This window comes from Acanthopagrus latus, chromosome 6, assembly GCF_904848185.1.
Source record: "Acanthopagrus latus isolate v.2019 chromosome 6, fAcaLat1.1, whole genome shotgun sequence".
Taxonomy (NCBI): Eukaryota; Metazoa; Chordata; class Actinopteri; order Spariformes; family Sparidae; genus Acanthopagrus; species Acanthopagrus latus.
The window spans coordinates 5,885,137-5,903,477 of NC_051044.1; the positions used below are offsets into that span (position 1 = coordinate 5,885,137).

Consider the following 18,341-nt stretch of genomic DNA (forward strand, 5'->3'; position numbering starts at 1 on the left):
AGACAACGTCATCATGTGTTTCCTGTTTGCTGTTCGATCTCCTGCAGCACACTTTTACAAGTCAACTTTGAAATGAGCCAGTGAGTCACAGCATCTGCCAATGAAAAAAACACTGATGCACCATTTTTAGAAAGTCGTATGTTTAGCATCATCATCATCATCCCAGGGCCGAGCGCAGCCAGGACAGAGACAGGGCTGCTGACAGGGAAATCAAGTCACACGTCCCGAGCCCTGGGAGGGTTGAAACTGTCCCTGCAACCTTTAAAATAATCTGACCATCTTGTTTCAAACATTAGCAGGACTGTCTGCAGGGCTGATGTGTCTGTAACTTTAGTGACATTAGAGACAAACTTCATCTGTTGCTTTAAATCTCTCTCTATGTGTTATGTGTTCCTGTAATTTGCACCAAAACTACACATCTGGAGATAAACACAGCAACAGGCAGTAATTGTTTTTAAGTCTCAAGTATTTTTCAGCTGTCATTTTTCTGCACAGGCTGTCTTGTGTAGTTAGTTAATAAAGCTGTAAACACTGTTCCTGCAAGGTCCATATCAGAGATAATGATGAGAGAAGGTTATTTAAGTGATAAACACACATTTCTCATGTGAAAAGCAGAAATTTGCTCCTTTAAGAAGCATAAACCTGTCAGAGAAGAGAAGGAGGAACCTGTCTGCCTGCGAGTCCTGACTCAGGGCTCACAGTCCATATTAACGAGACAGCCACGCGAGATTTCCGTGATGGCTAACGAGAACTAGCTTCCTGTGACAGCCACAGTGACACCGGTCGCGGTGATCCACCTACATCTGCAAACGTTTCTCCGGCGTTATAAGTCACAAGGAGACGGTCTCAAACTGTCCACCCACAGAGGGGTCCTGTCTGCTGGCTCGAAGCGCCCTCACCGCCCCTCGGACTGTCCGCGGCTCTCGTCCTTTAATCGGCCAGGTCAGTCGGCGTTACATCCGTCAGCTCAGCAAGCCTGCTAGCCGTCTTCGGGTTAGCTCGTCAAGCTAGCCCGAAGCTAGCCGCAGTCTTCAAGGGAGGTGTCAACAGCACAGTGTAATTTAAACTACCTCATAAATGATAAATGACATTTTTCAGACGCGAAAGTATGAATAAGTAATAACGAGCCAACAGCAGGCGAGAAACTGTACATTTCCCAAGCTGACACGAGTGTTTCCGTAGCGGCTGAGCGGACGTTACAACCACCTTTTAGCTAATGCTAATCTTCAACATCAGCAGTACTGATGCTACTTCGCTAACAGGGCAGCATTAGCAAACCGCTGAGGCAGATTGTTTGTTTGTTTTTCAGGAGCTCATGTGTTGCTGACAGTCACAAGAAATTATATATATATATATATTTTATATTTTATATAATTTTTAGCAACACAAGACACGGTCCATCAACAGGAACCAGGACACTGTCTTTGATTTAAACACAGTTAGCAGTTAGCTGATTAAACACTGATTAGCTTGTCTGAAGACATTTGAGGTATTCTTACATGTCAGAGTCACAGATATCAGGCAGTCCGGTGGCAGCAGAACAGGACTGATGTTGTCAGTGTACAACAGCAACACGTGTGACAGTCCAGGGCTGCTGCTGACCATCATCATGGGATGTAAACTGAGTACTTTTACTCCAGTATTGTACTTATATATTGAGTACTTTCTGTTGCTTAATACACTGACACTCCATTACACTATGGAGGCCAGTATTGTACTTTATAACCCCACTATATTTATTCGATAACTGGGCTGATACTCAGTCAATCAATCTGCATCAGATTTTTTTCTGTCAATAAAATAAACTAATTTTTAAAAATGTGCTCCGTTGTCTCTGATGCAGCATCTTTTTGCACAAAGTCCAGCCCGCAACACTGTATGATTGGTAAAACAATTAACAGCCTATTAACTAAAGAATTATCTAAATCTGCAAAGTAATGAATTACTAGATGTAGCAGTTAAATGTAGTGAAGATGAAGTTTAAGGAAAGTACAGAAAAATTGTATTTGAGTAAATTGTCCTTTGGTTTATTTTATCCCTGTTTTGACACAAATATTGTAATTTTTGCTGCAAATGAATATCAGACAAATAATATTGATTTTTGGGTGCCTTGATATTCTAATAATCGGTATCAGCTCTAAAAAAAATCCATATCAGTCGACCCCATCTAGTTACTTTGCAGATTGATACTACGACAGAGACAAAATAAAGTGTTTTTAAATTAGTTTATTTTATCTGCAATCAGAAAAAAATCACTGATTCAAAAACGTATTGAATATTGGAGTTGATCAGACTAATAATTTACATGTAAATAAATGTATAATAATGTGTATTTTTTTTTTTTGATAGTTCATTTAATATAAGGTATTTTTAACCTTTTTAATCAAGTATTATTCACATGGGTGACTTTTACTTTTACCAAAGTAAAAATTTTACATTATATCTTAACATTTCCTAAAATGTGACTTCTGCTGATCATTTTAGTTCTTGAGTGCTGACATCCACCAGCGCCTCTGAGGAGTCTGATCTTTGATTTCTATTGATTAACAATTAATCCTCCTGTAAGTAATTTTCCAAGCAAAAAAACACAAACCACTCTCTGGTAGCAGCTTCTCCAATGTGAGGATTTGCTTCTTTTCTGTCTGTTGTTATTGTAAGCTGAATGTCTTTGGGTGAACAGCATAATGAGCAAATTAATGACAAGTAAATAAACAGAGAAAATGTTTTAATCATTAGCTGAAGCGTTATTAAGCTGCTTCTCTGTTTTTTTTTTAAGCTGTACTCATGATTTCTGATTTTCCCCAGGTACTGTCCAGCCTCATCCAGCCCCAGTGTGGATCTTTAGCCCCTCCGGCAGGACAGTGGCAGAGGCAGAGCCAGAGCCATCAGGGACCAGACCAGCAGGCAGCAGGGCTCCATGAGCACGGCGGGGCAGCAGCAGGCGGGGGGCCTGCGTTCTCGTCGAGCCCCTGGCCGGGACAAGGACCCTGGACAGGGCATGGGCATGGAGGCGGCCTGCTGGCTGGCCCCCGGAGTGCTGCGCAGGCTGATCGAGCTGCCCTCGCCCCCCCTGTCCAGACACCAGCTCAAGAGACTGGAGGAGCACAGGTAACAGTGATTTCTGACCTACAGACTGAAGTACACCTTCATGCGGAGTTATTTAAAGCAACGGTACGTAGGTTTCTGGAACAAGAAGGTCGATTGTTGAGTCTCATCCCCAAGTTATCAAATGCTGATGCTGAGCTGGATAATGCTCAACAATCAGCCATCTTTCTCCAGCGCTGCTTTAAAAGCTACTGAATGTTGCTTTAATGTTACGTTCAGTCTGTGGCGTCGCTATTGTATGTATGCAACTATACAGAGATGCCCAGAGGTGAAGCAGTCTGATATAGATGGATCAGAGTCTGTGTTGACCAGACGGCGTCTTACATCGTTCTCCCGGATGAGAGGGTCGTTTGTAACATCATGAGAATCTGACAGAGAGCGCACTTCAAACACAGTATCTCTCCGGGTGACTGTGGTTCAAACTGTTATTTATTCATGCAAATTAAGTGATTATGTGATGAACACTGTTTGAAACAAGACCTGACTGTACTGAAATGTTTTCACAAGCTTAACTTGTTCCCACTTGAATAGACTCAAGAACATAATGCGGAGTCATTATGATTTCATTATATTTAGTGGCGACAGCTGCACAGGCGTCTAGTTGTCTAAATGACAGAATGCAGGATTATCAGGTCTGACGGTGATTTGTTTGGACTGTTGTCAGCTAAACTGAACTGCTGATGATTCTGCTCTGCGGCAGCTTGAGCTAATGTTTGCTGTTTCACGGTTTTGAGTCGTACAAGTCTTAATTCAGGGCGTTTTAAATGATGATATGATGAGTTTAACAGGTGAAATATCTGTCTGTCATTCACACTCAACAACTGCTGACCTGTCCGTAGTTGATATTACGAAAATTGTTTATATAGAAAAGGATGTAATACACTTAAAAGCTAAACCCTCTCCTTACATTACCATCCTAACAAAGAGCTCCCTTCTTCTCTCTCCCGTTCTTATAAACATGATATCTCAGAAACACCTTGAAGAAACGTCCTTATATTTGGCACAAATGTCCACTTGGTTTCCAGGATGAACTGAGATTTTGGTCAGTCAAAGGTGAAAGGTCATCGTGACCCCACAGAACAGGTTTTTGTCCATAACTCAAGAATTCATCAGCTTATTATGAGACATTTTCACACTAATATCTAAACGGATAAAATGATGAAGTGATGACGTTTTATATCCAAACGTTCAGCTTCACTGTGACATCATAAATATTATTTCTGGTAGTTACTCAAAGCCATGATTCAGGACCAGACGGGACGACTGTGACCATATTTCACATGTGGTCGGACTCTGAACTGGTATCTCATCTTGTTGAGTGTTCTCCATGACACTGTGTGAGGTTTCCAGGTTTTAGTATTCGTTGCTTCCCTGCTGAAACGTCCATATTTGATGCATCATCTACTATCTCAGCTTCAACATTATTGGCCGTACATGTGAACACATACGAGGATTTGTTTTTCTCTCAGTCAACTTGCACATTAATAGACATCCAGCAGAACAGGAACAATAACACTGAACAAGTCAATTCAAATCAGTTTTGTATCCTGAGTCTCTTCAGTCAGAACCGTCTGCTCTGTCTCTTCCTGAGGAGAACTTCAGTGTGACGTCCCCGGCCTGCCAGTTATTGATTTGGGCCCCAAGGTCTTTTTTTTTTTCGCTTCCTCTCCCTGGATGACGAACATGAAAGGGAACCTCCTGTTCCTCTGGTAGTCGACCACAAGCTCAGTGGTTTTGCTGATTTTGTGCTTCAGGTGATTGTGGTTACACCATGTGATGAAGCTCTCCGTCAGCATCTGTGCTCCCTTGTAAAACTGTAGTCTGTTAGTGAAGGACGGATGTTTCTCGCTGCGATCGTACATTTCGCCAGAAATACACATAATGCTTTTTTTGTTAAAATCCTTCAGAGTCTTCACTCCATATTTTGTGAGTCATAAGGACGTAAACTGTAACTTGACTGTTTTGCTGAGGCGGTAATTCTTATGCACACTAACAGAACTGACCTTGAGTATCTGCAGCTGAGGTGACAGTTTCTATTGTAGCTGATTTTCTCATTTAAATCGTGATTTCTGTATAAAAACAACTAATTGTTCAGTCAACATCAGTCAGGTTTATTGTCAGCTGGTCCTATGATTCCAACATCATCCTGAGGTTCAGGTGAATCACCAGAGTAAAGCCATCATGTCCTCACCTGGCGGTTGTCTGTCCCTGCAGGTACAGCAGCGCTGGACGCTCCCTGCTGGAGCCTCTCATGCAGCGTTACTGGGAATGGTTGGTGGGACGAGTTCCTGCCTGGATTGCCCCAAACCTCATCACCATCATCGGCCTGGCCACCAATGTCTTCACCACCCTCGTGCTCGTCTACTACTGTCCGACTGCCACTGAACAGGTTCGCCGTCCTACAGAGACGTTACACAGAACATTCTCTATGTTGAAACATATTCAGCATGTCCGATTAAATCTAGTTGGGTCTACTTTGTCGTTTTTTATCTACTTCTGCCAATGAACCTTAAAAACTTTAAGCAAATGTTCCAGTTGAATGATGACAAGTAAAGAAAGGCTGTAAGGATTTTAATTTGAAACATCTGCAGAAGATTTTTGTCATTTGTTTGTTTTTTTTAATGCCAACTTGGCAGTGATTTAAAAAACTGATTGAAAAACATGACAAAGGAGAAGAAATTTGAATAGATTCATGGATAAAAATTGAGTTAGTTACAAAGGCGGCAGGAGCAGCAGAGTAGAGAGAAGTTTTGAATTTGAATTTAAAGCAAATTAAAAAGGAGGTGATCAGTGTACGGGGATGCTTTTCATTAACATGTGATAAAATGTTGTTAAATTAGAACTTACGGTCTGGTTTAAATGAGATGGTCAAATGCAAAATGTGGCCAAGAGCCAAAAAGTTGATCACTACTCTCCAGTGAAGTATTTTGGATCAGCTCATCTGTGGTTATTACATGTCCAGAAAATAAGGCTGTACGTCAAGTTTGTGGAGGTGCTTCTGCCTCCACAGCCTGCGTGTGTCACTCTGATGTTTATTGACAGAATTTTTATCAATATCTGTTTCTGCTGGCTGTCGCGCCAGCAGCCAGCTCCGGGTGTATTTGATCACGGGGACAATGACAGCTCCATTAATGAGGCATTTTCGGGAAACTGACCTTCAACATAACAATGATGAGGAATATAGAAATTGCTGAAATGTCTGTGTGAGATCATCTGTTCAGTCAGACAGGCCATGGGAAATGTTTGATGTGAGAAAAGATTTAAGTGTGGATGTTTATGTTTAAGACAAGAAAGCATAAAGAGTCGTACACTCCCCTCTTTATAATCTTCTCCCCATGGCAGCCTGGAGGCTCTCGAGTGTTATCAAGCTGATTAATTGATTAGTCAGTCACAAGAACATAAATTCCAACTATTCTGATAATCGATTCATCACGACAGTCATTTTTTCAAGCAGAAATCTCAAACATTAGCCGGTTCCAGCTCCTTAAATGTGAAAATGTGCTGCTTTTTCTTTTGTCATATTTGACAGTAAATGAAGAATCTGGAGCTCATTTCATTCACTTGTATGAGCGACTCCTGCTTGAATGTGTGTGTGTGTGTGTGTGTGTGTTGTTTCAGGCTCCTCTCTGGGCGTACCTGCTGTGTGCTGTGGGTCTGTTTATCTACCAGTCATTGGACGCCATTGACGGGAAGCAGGCCAGACGCACCAATAGCAGCTCTCCGCTAGGCGAGCTGTTTGACCACGGCTGTGACTCCCTCTCCACCGGTCAGTTTGTTCCTGGTTGTTGCACTGTCGCCCAGAGAATCTGCCGGCCTCTCCTAACACTGACTGTTTCTTGTGTTTGTCCCTGCAGTGTTTGTGGTGTTGGGAACCAGTATAGCAGTGCAGATGGGAACCAATCCGGACTGGATGTTCTTCTGCTGCTTCGCCGGGATGTTTATGTTCTACTGTGCTCACTGGCAAACATACGTGTCAGGAACGCTGCGCTTTGGCATGTGAGTCGACAAACTGCTTGCTTTTCTTTTAATTTTGTAGTTTTGAATGTTTTGGGAAAGCAATATGATCATTTTCAGCCGTTTGTGAAGTCCTCCCATCTCAGGAAGAACGGTTGATTCCTTACCAGGTCTGAGTGTTTATATTTTAATACTGCCACCAATATGATACCCGAGTTTCAGCACTGATTCAAAAACCTGTTTTCCTGCAGAAGCCCATTTTTATTCCAAATACACATCAAATGCATCAATATTTAAAGTTATCAGGAGATTAAACAGAGTGATGGTTTGAATCAGGAAACATCTGAAACAAAAAAACTCTCTGATCACTTGCAGTGTCAAAGGACTCGTGTGATCAACAGTCAGCACAGTCGCCTTCATGCCAACAACAGGAAGTACAGTTCAGGTTTGACAAGATAGACTCAAAGCAGGAAGAAAGTGGAGTGCTGAGTGAAGTAGCTGAGTCGCCTCCACGTACAGACCGCCAGCATAAAGTCTTAAACACACATCTGGTGGACGTGAACCGGCTGAAAGACGAGAACAACAAGATCAGTCCGTCTGTCAAATCTGAAAACACTTTTTCATTCACCTTACTTATTAAAAAGCGGAGCAGTCGTCCTGTTGTTAGATTGCAGGGGAGCAGGCAGATGTCCAGTTCAGTTGCAGTTAACGTGGATGTGTTTTGTGTGTAGATTTGACATAACAGAGGTGCAGCTCTGTCTGGCAGGACTGCAGATGCTCACAGCCTCTGTGGGTCCCTGTCTGTGGAACATGATGGTAAACCTGCTGCTGCTGCTGCTGCTGCTGCTGCTGCTGCTGCTGCTGCTGCTGCTGCGTGGCTCACTGCCGTCTCCTTCCACAGCGACCGCTGAGCGTCACGGAGTCGCTGGGAGAATTTAAATTCAGTCTGTCCTGCTTAAAGGTGCAGTCAGTAAAATAACAGCGCTTCAGTTACACCAGCGGGCGGAAAATAACTGCATAGTTCTAATTCAAAATCTTCTTTTTTTTAAAAAAAAAATTCTAAATCAGGATGCGTCTTAACTTGACATCATTATGCGCGAGTGTCACTGGGGAGGTTGGAGAAACAGTCATGTGTGATTCTTCTGTATATCGCCTTTCACAAAAGTGGAAGTGGATACTTTGTGTACCAACTGGTGTGAGTAAACAAAGTATAATAATAACTGTCAACCAGCTGCACTCTCAAGGCGTCGAAAGTGTCAGCTGAGCAGCAATGATAATTGTGTTGGTAGAATTCAGTCGATAAAGTAGCTAAACCAGATCTTCATTAGGTAATTAATCACATGAAGGATTATATGCCGCTCAGTCGCTCACAGAAAGAGGTTTAGCATCCTAAAAAAAGCCGGTTCTGGTGACAGAATGCACGAGAGGTAACACACATAATCCGTCCAAAATATGGCGGATAGGAATTAGGTGGATATAAAATACCTGTGTGACGGACTGAGACAAAGGTTCATCTTTGTATTTTTATCAAAACACCAACACAAGGCACAGAGAGTGAAACACCTGAGTGTGTATAAAATGTTAGTGAACAAGACGATGTTGAAATCTGACAGGTGCCATGTTGCATGAATTTGCTAGTTATGTATCTGCGTCTATCAAGACTGTAAACTAAATATATTTGGGTTTTGAACAAACAAAGCAACTTTCAGTAAGTTTTTTTCAAATGATTTCTGATGTTTTATACATTAAATTAACACTTGAAAATAACAATCAAATCAATGAAATAATGTTTCAAAGTGTGTGGTTAGCCTAGCTGAGCATAGACTGGAAACAGCTGGTCTTGTCCCACCATCTGAAAAGCTCTCTGATAAAAATGTTGTGTCTCATTTGTTTCACCTGAATTCTAACAGAAATGTAAAAATAGCAGCATGTTGTTTACAGGGAGTTACGTACCGGAACAGTTTCCGGTTGTCTGTCAGTGACCTTTTTTTTATTTTTATTTCTAGAGCCAGTGAAATATTACAGACTGAGTCTTTAATGCAGCGAATCTTTAACCTTCGAATTAAAGTTGTGAGACGCGGAGGAACAGGAGCTGCAGGATGACGGTGCGCCGGTTAGACGTCACTAATCCTCACTGTGAACTCTCTGCTTTCTCCTCCCACTCAGCATTGATGTGACTGAGGTGCAAATCTTCATAATAGCCATGTATTTGCTGGCCGCCGTGGGAGGATCTGCTTTTTGGCAGTCACTGGTAATTGTGATTGGTTCTAATTCTTACAGACTGACATTAACGACACTGATGATGTAATTATGAGTAACTGTGTAAAGATGTTTATGTTGGAACTTAAAATGCTGCTCTAACATTCATGTTTTAACAGTTTTAATTGTTATCAGAAATTCAAAGTCTGTCTTTTAAATGCCCTTTTATTATTTTCTAACCTAAATCTACTCATAAATTATAAGAAAAGAGGGAAGATTACAGTTTGATCAGGACTGTAAATGATCCAAATGTCTGTATTTTATAATCTCTCCTTCATTTTTCCTGTTTTCCTGTCTTCTTTCCCAGATTCCGATCCTAAATATCCAGATGAAAATGGTTCCTGCCATCTGCACTTTTTTAGGAGCCATCTTCTCCTGCACCAATTACTTCAGAGTTATTTTTACAGGAGGCGTGGGCAAAAACGGATCCACAATAGCAGTAAGTCTGGAATCTTGAGCTCAGCTCATCAGGATGGATGTTGTTTATATTACAGATGAATCTGTGCGTCAGTGTGACAAGTGCAAACATGCAGCAGGGAGGAAAACAAACCAGAATGAACAAGACGCTATGAAAAGAGAAAGTGTTGTTTTTGTGCCTTGAGCAAAGACATTTGTGAGAAAGAGTAAACTTTATTTATTTATTTATTTATATATTTATATATATATATATATATATATATATATATATATATATATATATATATATATATATATATATATATATATATATATATATATATATATATATATATATATATTTCAGTAAAACATATTAGAACAAACAGTTTGTCACCTTTGTGTTCATGCAGACGATATAAAAACACATCAGTTCATACAGTAACGTGTCAGCGGTCATCTTACCAGGAAACAAACACCATGAAGTTTTAGCAGCTGCAAGAATTTATCAACCTTTTAGATTTAGAGAGGAGTCGTTCTCTCCGATCTTTGAGCAGAAGTCTCAACATCCAGTTGGTCTTCGTTGGAGTTTGTTGGAAAAAAGATTGACATTACAGCTTTCTTGATGGCAGCATATAATATAGTTTGCAGATATTTGTCTGGGAAGAATGACTGTTTAAATTTGGCTTAAACTTGCTGTGTTTTTCCAATGAAAAAACATTTTGGTTGTTCCGAGTGCTTCATTTATAGGATTTGACCCAGTCGAGTCGTTCTAACTAAAGCCTGACTGATACTGGACTTCTGAGCCTGATGACCAAACTAAGAATCAAACTAGACGGCTTCTGTTTAGCTAAACCAGCCAGTGTCTGTATGCATCGTCACTCTGTGTCATTTCAATATTTAGAAATGCGGAAGATCCACCAGTGTGATACCAGTGTTGTTTTGTTTTTGGCGAGCGCGACCAAGAACTTTATAAAAGAAACATAACTGAAAATAACTTTGACAGAGCGCAAAGTCAGTCATACGAACTCATGAAACAACCTTCAGTATAAAAACCTTCTTCTCATTTCCCTTCAGCCGCTTCAACAGCCTTTTTTAACTCAATGACAAGATTTCTTTAGTGCTTGTGGAGCCTTAAACACAGATGGCAGCAGGAATATCACGAGCCAGTAGCTCATGAATGTGCAAGAGCAAAAACTGATGACGCATATCAGATAAACATCGACCACTGACATCAGTGAAGCCATTTTCTTGCAGATGTCATCAGATTATTTGGGTGTTTGCTGTCTGGTGATAGACGGATGTACTGGCCAAAGTAGATGATTTTATAACAGTAGCTGCCAAATATTATACTACTTAACTGTATGAAGCTAATGTGCTAATGTGCTCACAATTAGCTTAGAATGTTTTTTCCACAAATATGAGCAGCTTGAAGTTTCAGAACAGGATAAACAGGTTGTTGTTCCGACAGATTCTGACCTTCATCTGAACATTAACCGTCTGTGTCTCTGTTTGTGTGTCGGTGTCTTCAGGGAACCAGCGTCCTCTCTCCAGTCTTACATATTGGTTCAGTTATAATTCTGGCCATGATGATATACAAGAAATCTGCAGTCCAGCTCTTCGAGAAACATCCGTGTCTTTATATCCTGGCGTTTGGCTTCGTCTCGGCCAAAATCACCAATAAATTAGTTGTAAGTTGATCCTGTTTTGTTTTTGTTTTTTTTTTTTGTTTTTTTTTTTTTTAAAGCCGACCGACCTGTTAAATTCTACCTGATTAAAATTCTTCATATTTGGCAAAATATCTTATAAGATATGAGACAGATTTGTTAGTTTGTTGGTTAGTTTGGACTGGTTTGCATCTTTATGTTTAGTTCGCAGCCTGTTTATATCACATTAGTTATCATGAGATTGAGTTTATTTTGTTGCCATCTCAGAAATCAAAAACTCTGAGAAGAAACCTGCTCATAGTTGTGTGTGTGTGTGTGTGTGTGTGTGTGTGTGTTTCTTTATGTCTGTCTGTCTGTCTGCAGGTAGCACATATGACAAAAAGCGAGATGCACCTGCACGATTTAGCCTTCCTGGGGCCAGGACTACTGTTCCTGGATCAGTATTTCAATAGTTTTATTGACGAGTACCTTGTGCTGTGGATTGCATTGGTGAGTACACACAAAGTTAAAAAGTCCATTTTGAAAATACTTGTAGTGATAATGGTAAAATTACTAGAGAGAGTAAATCTTTATGTTATTAAACTACAAAACATGTTGATGAGATGCAATTAACTAAAATTATCAACAGAAACGTCAAATTCTTGTGCTGGTGGTATAAACAACCTCTCTTTGTGTTAAAGTATTCATTCGACAGGTGGTCACTTTTCATACATCACACCTTTTTTTTAAATTTCTGTGAGATGTGACATTAAAAGTATTAAGAGTACAAGTACAAAGAGTAACTCAGCCACATAATTTTGATGTTGTATTGGCAAAACTATTAATGAGATTAAGAGATATTGTTAATAACTTGGTTTTATAATGTCGCCTCGTAAAGACTTGAAATACTGAATCAAAATTCTGATACACTAATATTACAATGTTTTTACTACTGCAGAAACTATACTAATTATGAGACGCAAATGATGATACACAAGGTTAAAACTATGACATCATAAAGTAAAAGTCACAATTAATCAAATGTAGGATGAGAGTCAAATTATGAGAGAGATAAAAAGTGAAAACTATGAAATATTGAGTCAGAAGTTTTGATTTAAAATGTTGAAACTACTTGATGTTGTGTGTTTCCAGTGTGTGTACAGCTGCTGTTCTCCTGCCTGTAACGAGTGACGGTGTTTCTCTCTCTCCTGCAGATCATTTCCTTTTTTGACTTGGTGCGTTACTGTGTCAGTGTTTGCAACCAGATTGCCTGCCACCTTCACATTTTTGTTTTCAAAATCAAGCCTTGTTCAGTGCTCAGTTCCGCTCCTCACTGAGGACACGCCGGCCATTACTGACTCTGTCCCTTCCTGTTAGTCGCACTCATCTTTTCTTCCCTCTGTTGTCCACGTAGAGATGCAGGGGATGACGTGGTGTAACGTATGTGCTTCTGCCAACTGAATGTGAGGACAAATAATATATATTAAGATACTGGAGTATTACTGTCATTGTTTCTTTTTCACCAGTGCAGAGTTGAATTTGTACCAGTTTCATCTTCTGCCCAGTAATAAGAACCTCCTTCTGACAAACTCATGGTCACACAGAGCAAATATTTCAGGAGAGTACAGGTGCTACTCGGTGTGTTCAAGGAGAGAAACTTACGTGTGTTTTAACTGTTCTTGTGCAAAGAAAAATGTATAGGAAACGAATCAAAGTCTTTGCTTTTCATGATTATAATTTTTGTAATATTTGCATAACGTTACCTTTTTGCTATTGTAAATATCAAACTGTTACGGTGTACGTGCTTCTCTTTTAAGTTAAAACAAAACAAAAAAAAAAAAGAATTATCCCACTTTGACACACATTTATAAACCTTTCTTTCCTTCATGTATTTGGTTTTAAAATCGTCTCCTGCACATCGCACGACACGGTGCAGCTGCTTCACGACGGCAGAGATGAGGTTTGGGAGGAAACTGAATGTCGACTTTGTTACATTTTTCTTTTATACGTCAGAATGTTCTGCAAAATAATCACTGCCAATGTTTTTGTTTAGTTTGTCAACTGAACCACTCACTTAAAACTGCACATGGGATTATTTTCGGGGGGGTGTTTGGATGTTTCAGTGTATTTATTGTCGTATGTTTAATGTTATTTGCTAATATATTCATTATAAAGTTTAGAGTTTGGTTAATGCCTCGTGGAGTTACACTTTAGATGCACGTTATTGTTTTTTTATTGTAAATAGAGAAGGACACCGAGGACACGGCAGCAGAAATCACGCACAGAGAATGTCTAAACTCAAAGGTCCACCTGTTTTTGTTTTGTTTGTTTGTTTTTTTTAGAGCGCTGCGGTTGAACGGTACAGACGCTTGTAAACAAGAACGAAACTCGACGCTCAGATTTTCCCACATTTTGCAATTAACTGGAACAAAACTCAAGAATTTTAAGATTAAAGCAACGTATTGTAAAGTAGAGCTGCAACGATTAATCAATTTCTTTTTAGCTGTTAAACTCCATTGCCGACTATTTTGATAACTATTGGTTTGAATAGATTTTTATTTAAAGAAAACTAGTAAAGATTTTGCCTTCGTTGTGACCGTAAACTGAATGTCTTCGCTTCGTGGACAAAATATTTGAGGACGTCGTCTTGAGTTTTGGGAAACACTCGCCGACTTTTCCCACCATTTTCTGACATTTTATAGACTAAACTAATGGATTAATCAACAGATTAATTTAACAAATGAATCACCAATGAAAATACTTGAATGTATCGACGTCTCACCTTTCTTTCTTTTCTCTCTTTTTTTTTTTTTTAAGTCAGTGCTCAGATTCAGATCGCTCCGCCAGCCGTCACTCTGCTTCCTGTCACTCCGTCTCTACTTGGTTTTATTATTCTATATTTTTCTTTTCGTCAACAAAACCCACAAAAGACCAAAACAGTGTCTTAGTTTGTCTCTCTGTACTCTGACTCATTGGTTCCTGATGTAGATGTAAATCTTTAAGAACACCTCACATGAATATAGTTTGACACTTTATAATAAACATTATTCAGTTCATAGTTAATTAAACTTTGATATTAAAGTTAACAGTAATTTGACTGTTAATTAACAATGAGTGAATGTTTATAATGCTTGTAAATGGTAAATAAATACTGTGTAGTTGATCTCTGACATCTCTAACAAAGTTATATCTGATGCTGATAAACCTGCACAGTCGCTTAATAACTGATTTAAAAAGCATTTCATTGTTTAACAGTGAAATAACCTTTAACTAAAGATTAATTAACTATGAATTTGCTATTTATTAATGATGAATGTTATGAAGTGTTACTTGTAGTTTCATTTCCTAAATCAGATGCTCACTGGAGCGTTTGTTTTTTCAGCGGTGGATTAATCCAATTTTTTTCTGTTTAGGGGAAAATTTCCTGCAGCAGGATTGTATGTTTGTGTTTTGAGGCTAAATAATGTGTGTGGCTCACTGATTAGCATTTTTTAAAAATAGTTTCTGGACAACAGTTGAGCTCTGTGGCAGAGAGGAAACTGATCCATCAGGCAGTACCTGTTAGTGGGTCGGTCCATTGTTGGTTTTGGTCTTTTCGTGGGATTTGTCGACAGTTAACGAGACTTTTAACGACTCCCTGCGCACCATCCCGCTTATTTTCATGAACGCCACACTCCTTTCCTCCTGTGTTGTCGTTGGCTGCAGCTACTTGGAGACTTTATTCACAACAGAACCCGGTTGACATCGTGTTTCCTCTTAAATCACACCTGCTGAGGCAGAACAGGTGCACCTGGGCTGAATGTGCAGGAGACGGTGTCGCAGGATGACATGGCAGTTTTTAAGGTGGTGACAGATCAAACTTTTGTTCCTGACCGTTAATAAAAACCTGTTTATGTGAAGTGGCTGCTGCTCCCTCCTCCTCCTCCTCCTCCTCCTCCTCCTCCTCCTCCATCCTCTACTGTTACAGCTCCTCATTCTGACTGAGTGGGTGTTTAATGTTGCTGCTTCTCAACAGAACCTGTACTGGACGGCCTGTATTAATGTGGACAACATGTTTAACAACAGAGATTAGTTTCTTGCTTTTGAGTATTGTGCCTGTTTTTTTTTTATTTATACTTCTGACTGATTTACTGTAAGCAGCCGCCACAGTTTGTTCTTAAATCTAAAAGATGCGAAGTGTCGACTGTGGTGAGAGTCGCTGATGTACAACAGCGTCAGAGCAGCATCGCTGTCTTAACTGGATGAGTTCAGGTTCTGGACGGATTTATCATAAAACTGCTTTTTACCTCAACGCTGCTGAGGGGAAAAAAAAAAAAAAGGACTGTTGGTCTGATTTCTATACAGAAAAGCTTTAAAGGGTGACTTCACACAATTCACAAACTTACATGTCCTTGAATGTCCTGTGAGATCTTAAAGGGAGATTCAGGTATTTTTTTTTTTTAAACCAGCGTGTTTTTATTTACATGTTTTGGTGTGTAAATAATTCATACCTACTAAATTTTTTGTTTTTTTGTTTTTGCCGCCGATGATTAACTAAGTGTCTGACAACATTAGAGAAAAGTTTAGATCCTTTAAGTGTAAGATCGTCTTTTAACCAGAAACAAAGTCTCGTTCAAGTCGAGTTCTGAAACCATGTGAGTTGTTTCAGTTGTTTCCTGTAACTTGTCAGAATCTGTGACTCACCATGACGTCGTCGAGTTCCTGCAACAACACTACTCGCCTTTTGTGAGATTTCAGAGCGAGACTTGTGTTTCTGGTTACACAACTGATCTTATCATTCAACAAAAAGGTTAATCTGTGTTGGATTTGTTTCCTGTAACGTTCTCAGACAGTTAAAATGACACTTTAACCTTTTAGTGGATGTTACCTGGATGGTTCAGAGTTCCCCAAAGGATTTATGCAGCAGCCGTGTCGCGACCGGCAGCTGAGGCTGATTCAAAAACGTTTTGCTAAGTATGAATTATTTAAACACCAGAACATTTAAATAAAGGGCCCGGGTTTAAAAATACAAGAATTTTATTTAAAAAATTTTTTTTTTTGGGATATACTGAGAAAATGGTTGCATTTCATTGAATTAAAGTTTTTAAAAAAAATCATCACTCAAATGTTTGACTTTATAAGAAGGTAATTATATTAAGTAGTTACAACTAAATGGTTTCAGTATTTGTTATATAAAGTATAATATATTGACAATAAAGTTCTGAGTCAGCTCGCTGTAATTTAGGAAAATAAGATTGTTTGGCAACAGAGACAATTTTTTAAAATGGAAACATTTGAAGAATAAAATGGTAATCCTTCAAAAAAAAGTGTTGAGAGAGAATATTCAAATACTGAGAGTACAGTTTCAGTTTGAGGAAAATATAAATAATTTCTGTATTTAAGAGAATAATTATATTAGGCAGGTTTATTTGTAAAGCACAACTCAAAGTGCTTTACAGGATCACACAGATTACATTAAATATTTGGAAGGAAGTCATGATGGTTTCTAAGAAGACGCGCTGCCAAGAGAAACAAATTAAACTTTAAGATTTTATATCATATTGAGAGAGAAGGAGTAAAATGTCACAAGACAGTTGCCGTATTTAGAGTATTTACAGTTGATCATGTAAAGTTAGTGGGAAAAAGTTGAGAATAAAGTTTGTGATTTAGTGCGATTATTTCAAGGATCGTGTAAATATTTCAGAAATTATTGTATGATAAGAACATAGTTTTCATCACCACAAACTAAACATTATCCACATTATTATTATTATTATGATTAAATACTAACTGAGGTTTGTAGGAGAAATTAAGTTTGTGATTTGTGTGAACTGACCCTTTTAAAGAACAGCTTCATGTTGATATAACTAAATGTTTATTTCTGTTAGAGATGTTTTTTGGTGTAAATGATTACAGATGCATCTAAAGTGTTACTGACGACGAACAGGTGGTCCTTGAATGTCTCATCTGTGTTTTGTGCAGTGGCGTCTCTGCACAGTCGCGTCTGAGTGAGAAGAGGGGAAGAGAAGTGACGCCCTCGTCTGCATGTGTACGATACCGCTGTACAGTTTGTACTGTAGCCGGAGATTCTTTGTATAACCCACAAACCTAAAAGACTTTTCAGAATAACTCTGTGAGACTCGGCATCGTCAGCTCACGTGTGCGTAGTTACTGATGTCAGGTCAACTCTCTCATTGTTTCTAGTAAAGTTTGCCTTAAACGCGTTTGTTTTTCCATCGTTCCGTACGGAGAAGAGCCCTCTCATGATGTGCATGTCGTCACTGTGTGTGTCTCGACTCTGAGGAAGCTTGTGTAGAAGTTTGTCTTCTGTCGGCCAGACTGCCAAGCTCAGGTATATCACCAGTGTGCAGAACAGTGTGTTCTTAGACGTAAACAGTAAACAAGATCACCTGACAATCTCTCCTCCACCCTACCAATGCAAATAAATTTCATATTCCCACCTGGACGCAGCTTTTTCTTCTTTTTTTTTTACCATTCGTGTCCTCGTTCCTTCCCCCGTCTGCTGAAAACCACTGATGATACAGCTGAAAAACAAACACACCAAATCAATGTGAAGGATTTAAGGAAATCTGTTGGCAGAAATGGAATATAAAGATCATTCACTCCACCAAGGAGCTCATGATGTCACCCGTGTCTGTTTGTCTGTTGGATTTAGCTGGATTACACCAAATTATTAAAAAGGTTTCCACGAAACTTTGATGGAGGATCGATCTCAGTCCAGAATAGATCCTGTTAGCATTTGGTGTTGATCTGGATAAAAAAGATTAATCCAGGAATGATTCACCCTTTTAAAAGTGTTAAAATCAAGTGTTTTTTTTAGGACATGTTCATTAATTTCTCAGGAAATAACGCATGGATCTTAATTACATTTTTTAGGGGGGCGTATTTAAAATTCAGAGTGATACTGGGCATTTGATATTTGATGGGCTTGGTTGAGTTAAAGGGGACTGCTGGGCCTTCATGGAGGTATTGGTCTCATGA

At 39.3% G+C, this 18,341-nt stretch overlaps 1 protein-coding gene across 3 annotated transcripts; it reads left to right on the plus strand.

Annotated features, from left to right (window-relative positions):
- Nucleotides 1–714: 714 nt before the first annotated feature.
- On the plus strand, nt 715–17,805 carry cept1b (choline/ethanolamine phosphotransferase 1b). 3 transcript variants are annotated; one of them, XM_037102004.1, is made up of 11 exons: nt 716–942; nt 2,485–2,561; nt 2,806–3,108; nt 5,320–5,494; nt 6,724–6,871; nt 6,960–7,101; nt 9,226–9,310; nt 9,626–9,757; nt 11,247–11,405; nt 11,745–11,870; nt 12,575–15,678. In XM_037102004.1, the coding sequence occupies exons 3-11, from the start codon at nt 2,918–2,920 to the stop codon at nt 12,695–12,697; spliced, it is 1,281 nt and encodes a 426-aa protein (XP_036957899.1). In that variant the 5' UTR covers nt 716–942; nt 2,485–2,561; nt 2,806–2,917; the 3' UTR covers nt 12,698–15,678. The 3 variants fall into 3 exon arrangements, with proteins under 3 accessions (XP_036957900.1, XP_036957899.1, XP_036957898.1); XM_037102005.1 differs by lacking the exons at nt 2,485–2,561; nt 12,575–15,678 and adding an exon at nt 17,322–17,805 and having other exon boundaries at nt 715–942; XM_037102003.1 differs by lacking the exon at nt 2,485–2,561.
- The last annotated feature ends 536 nt before the right edge of the window (nt 17,806–18,341 follow it).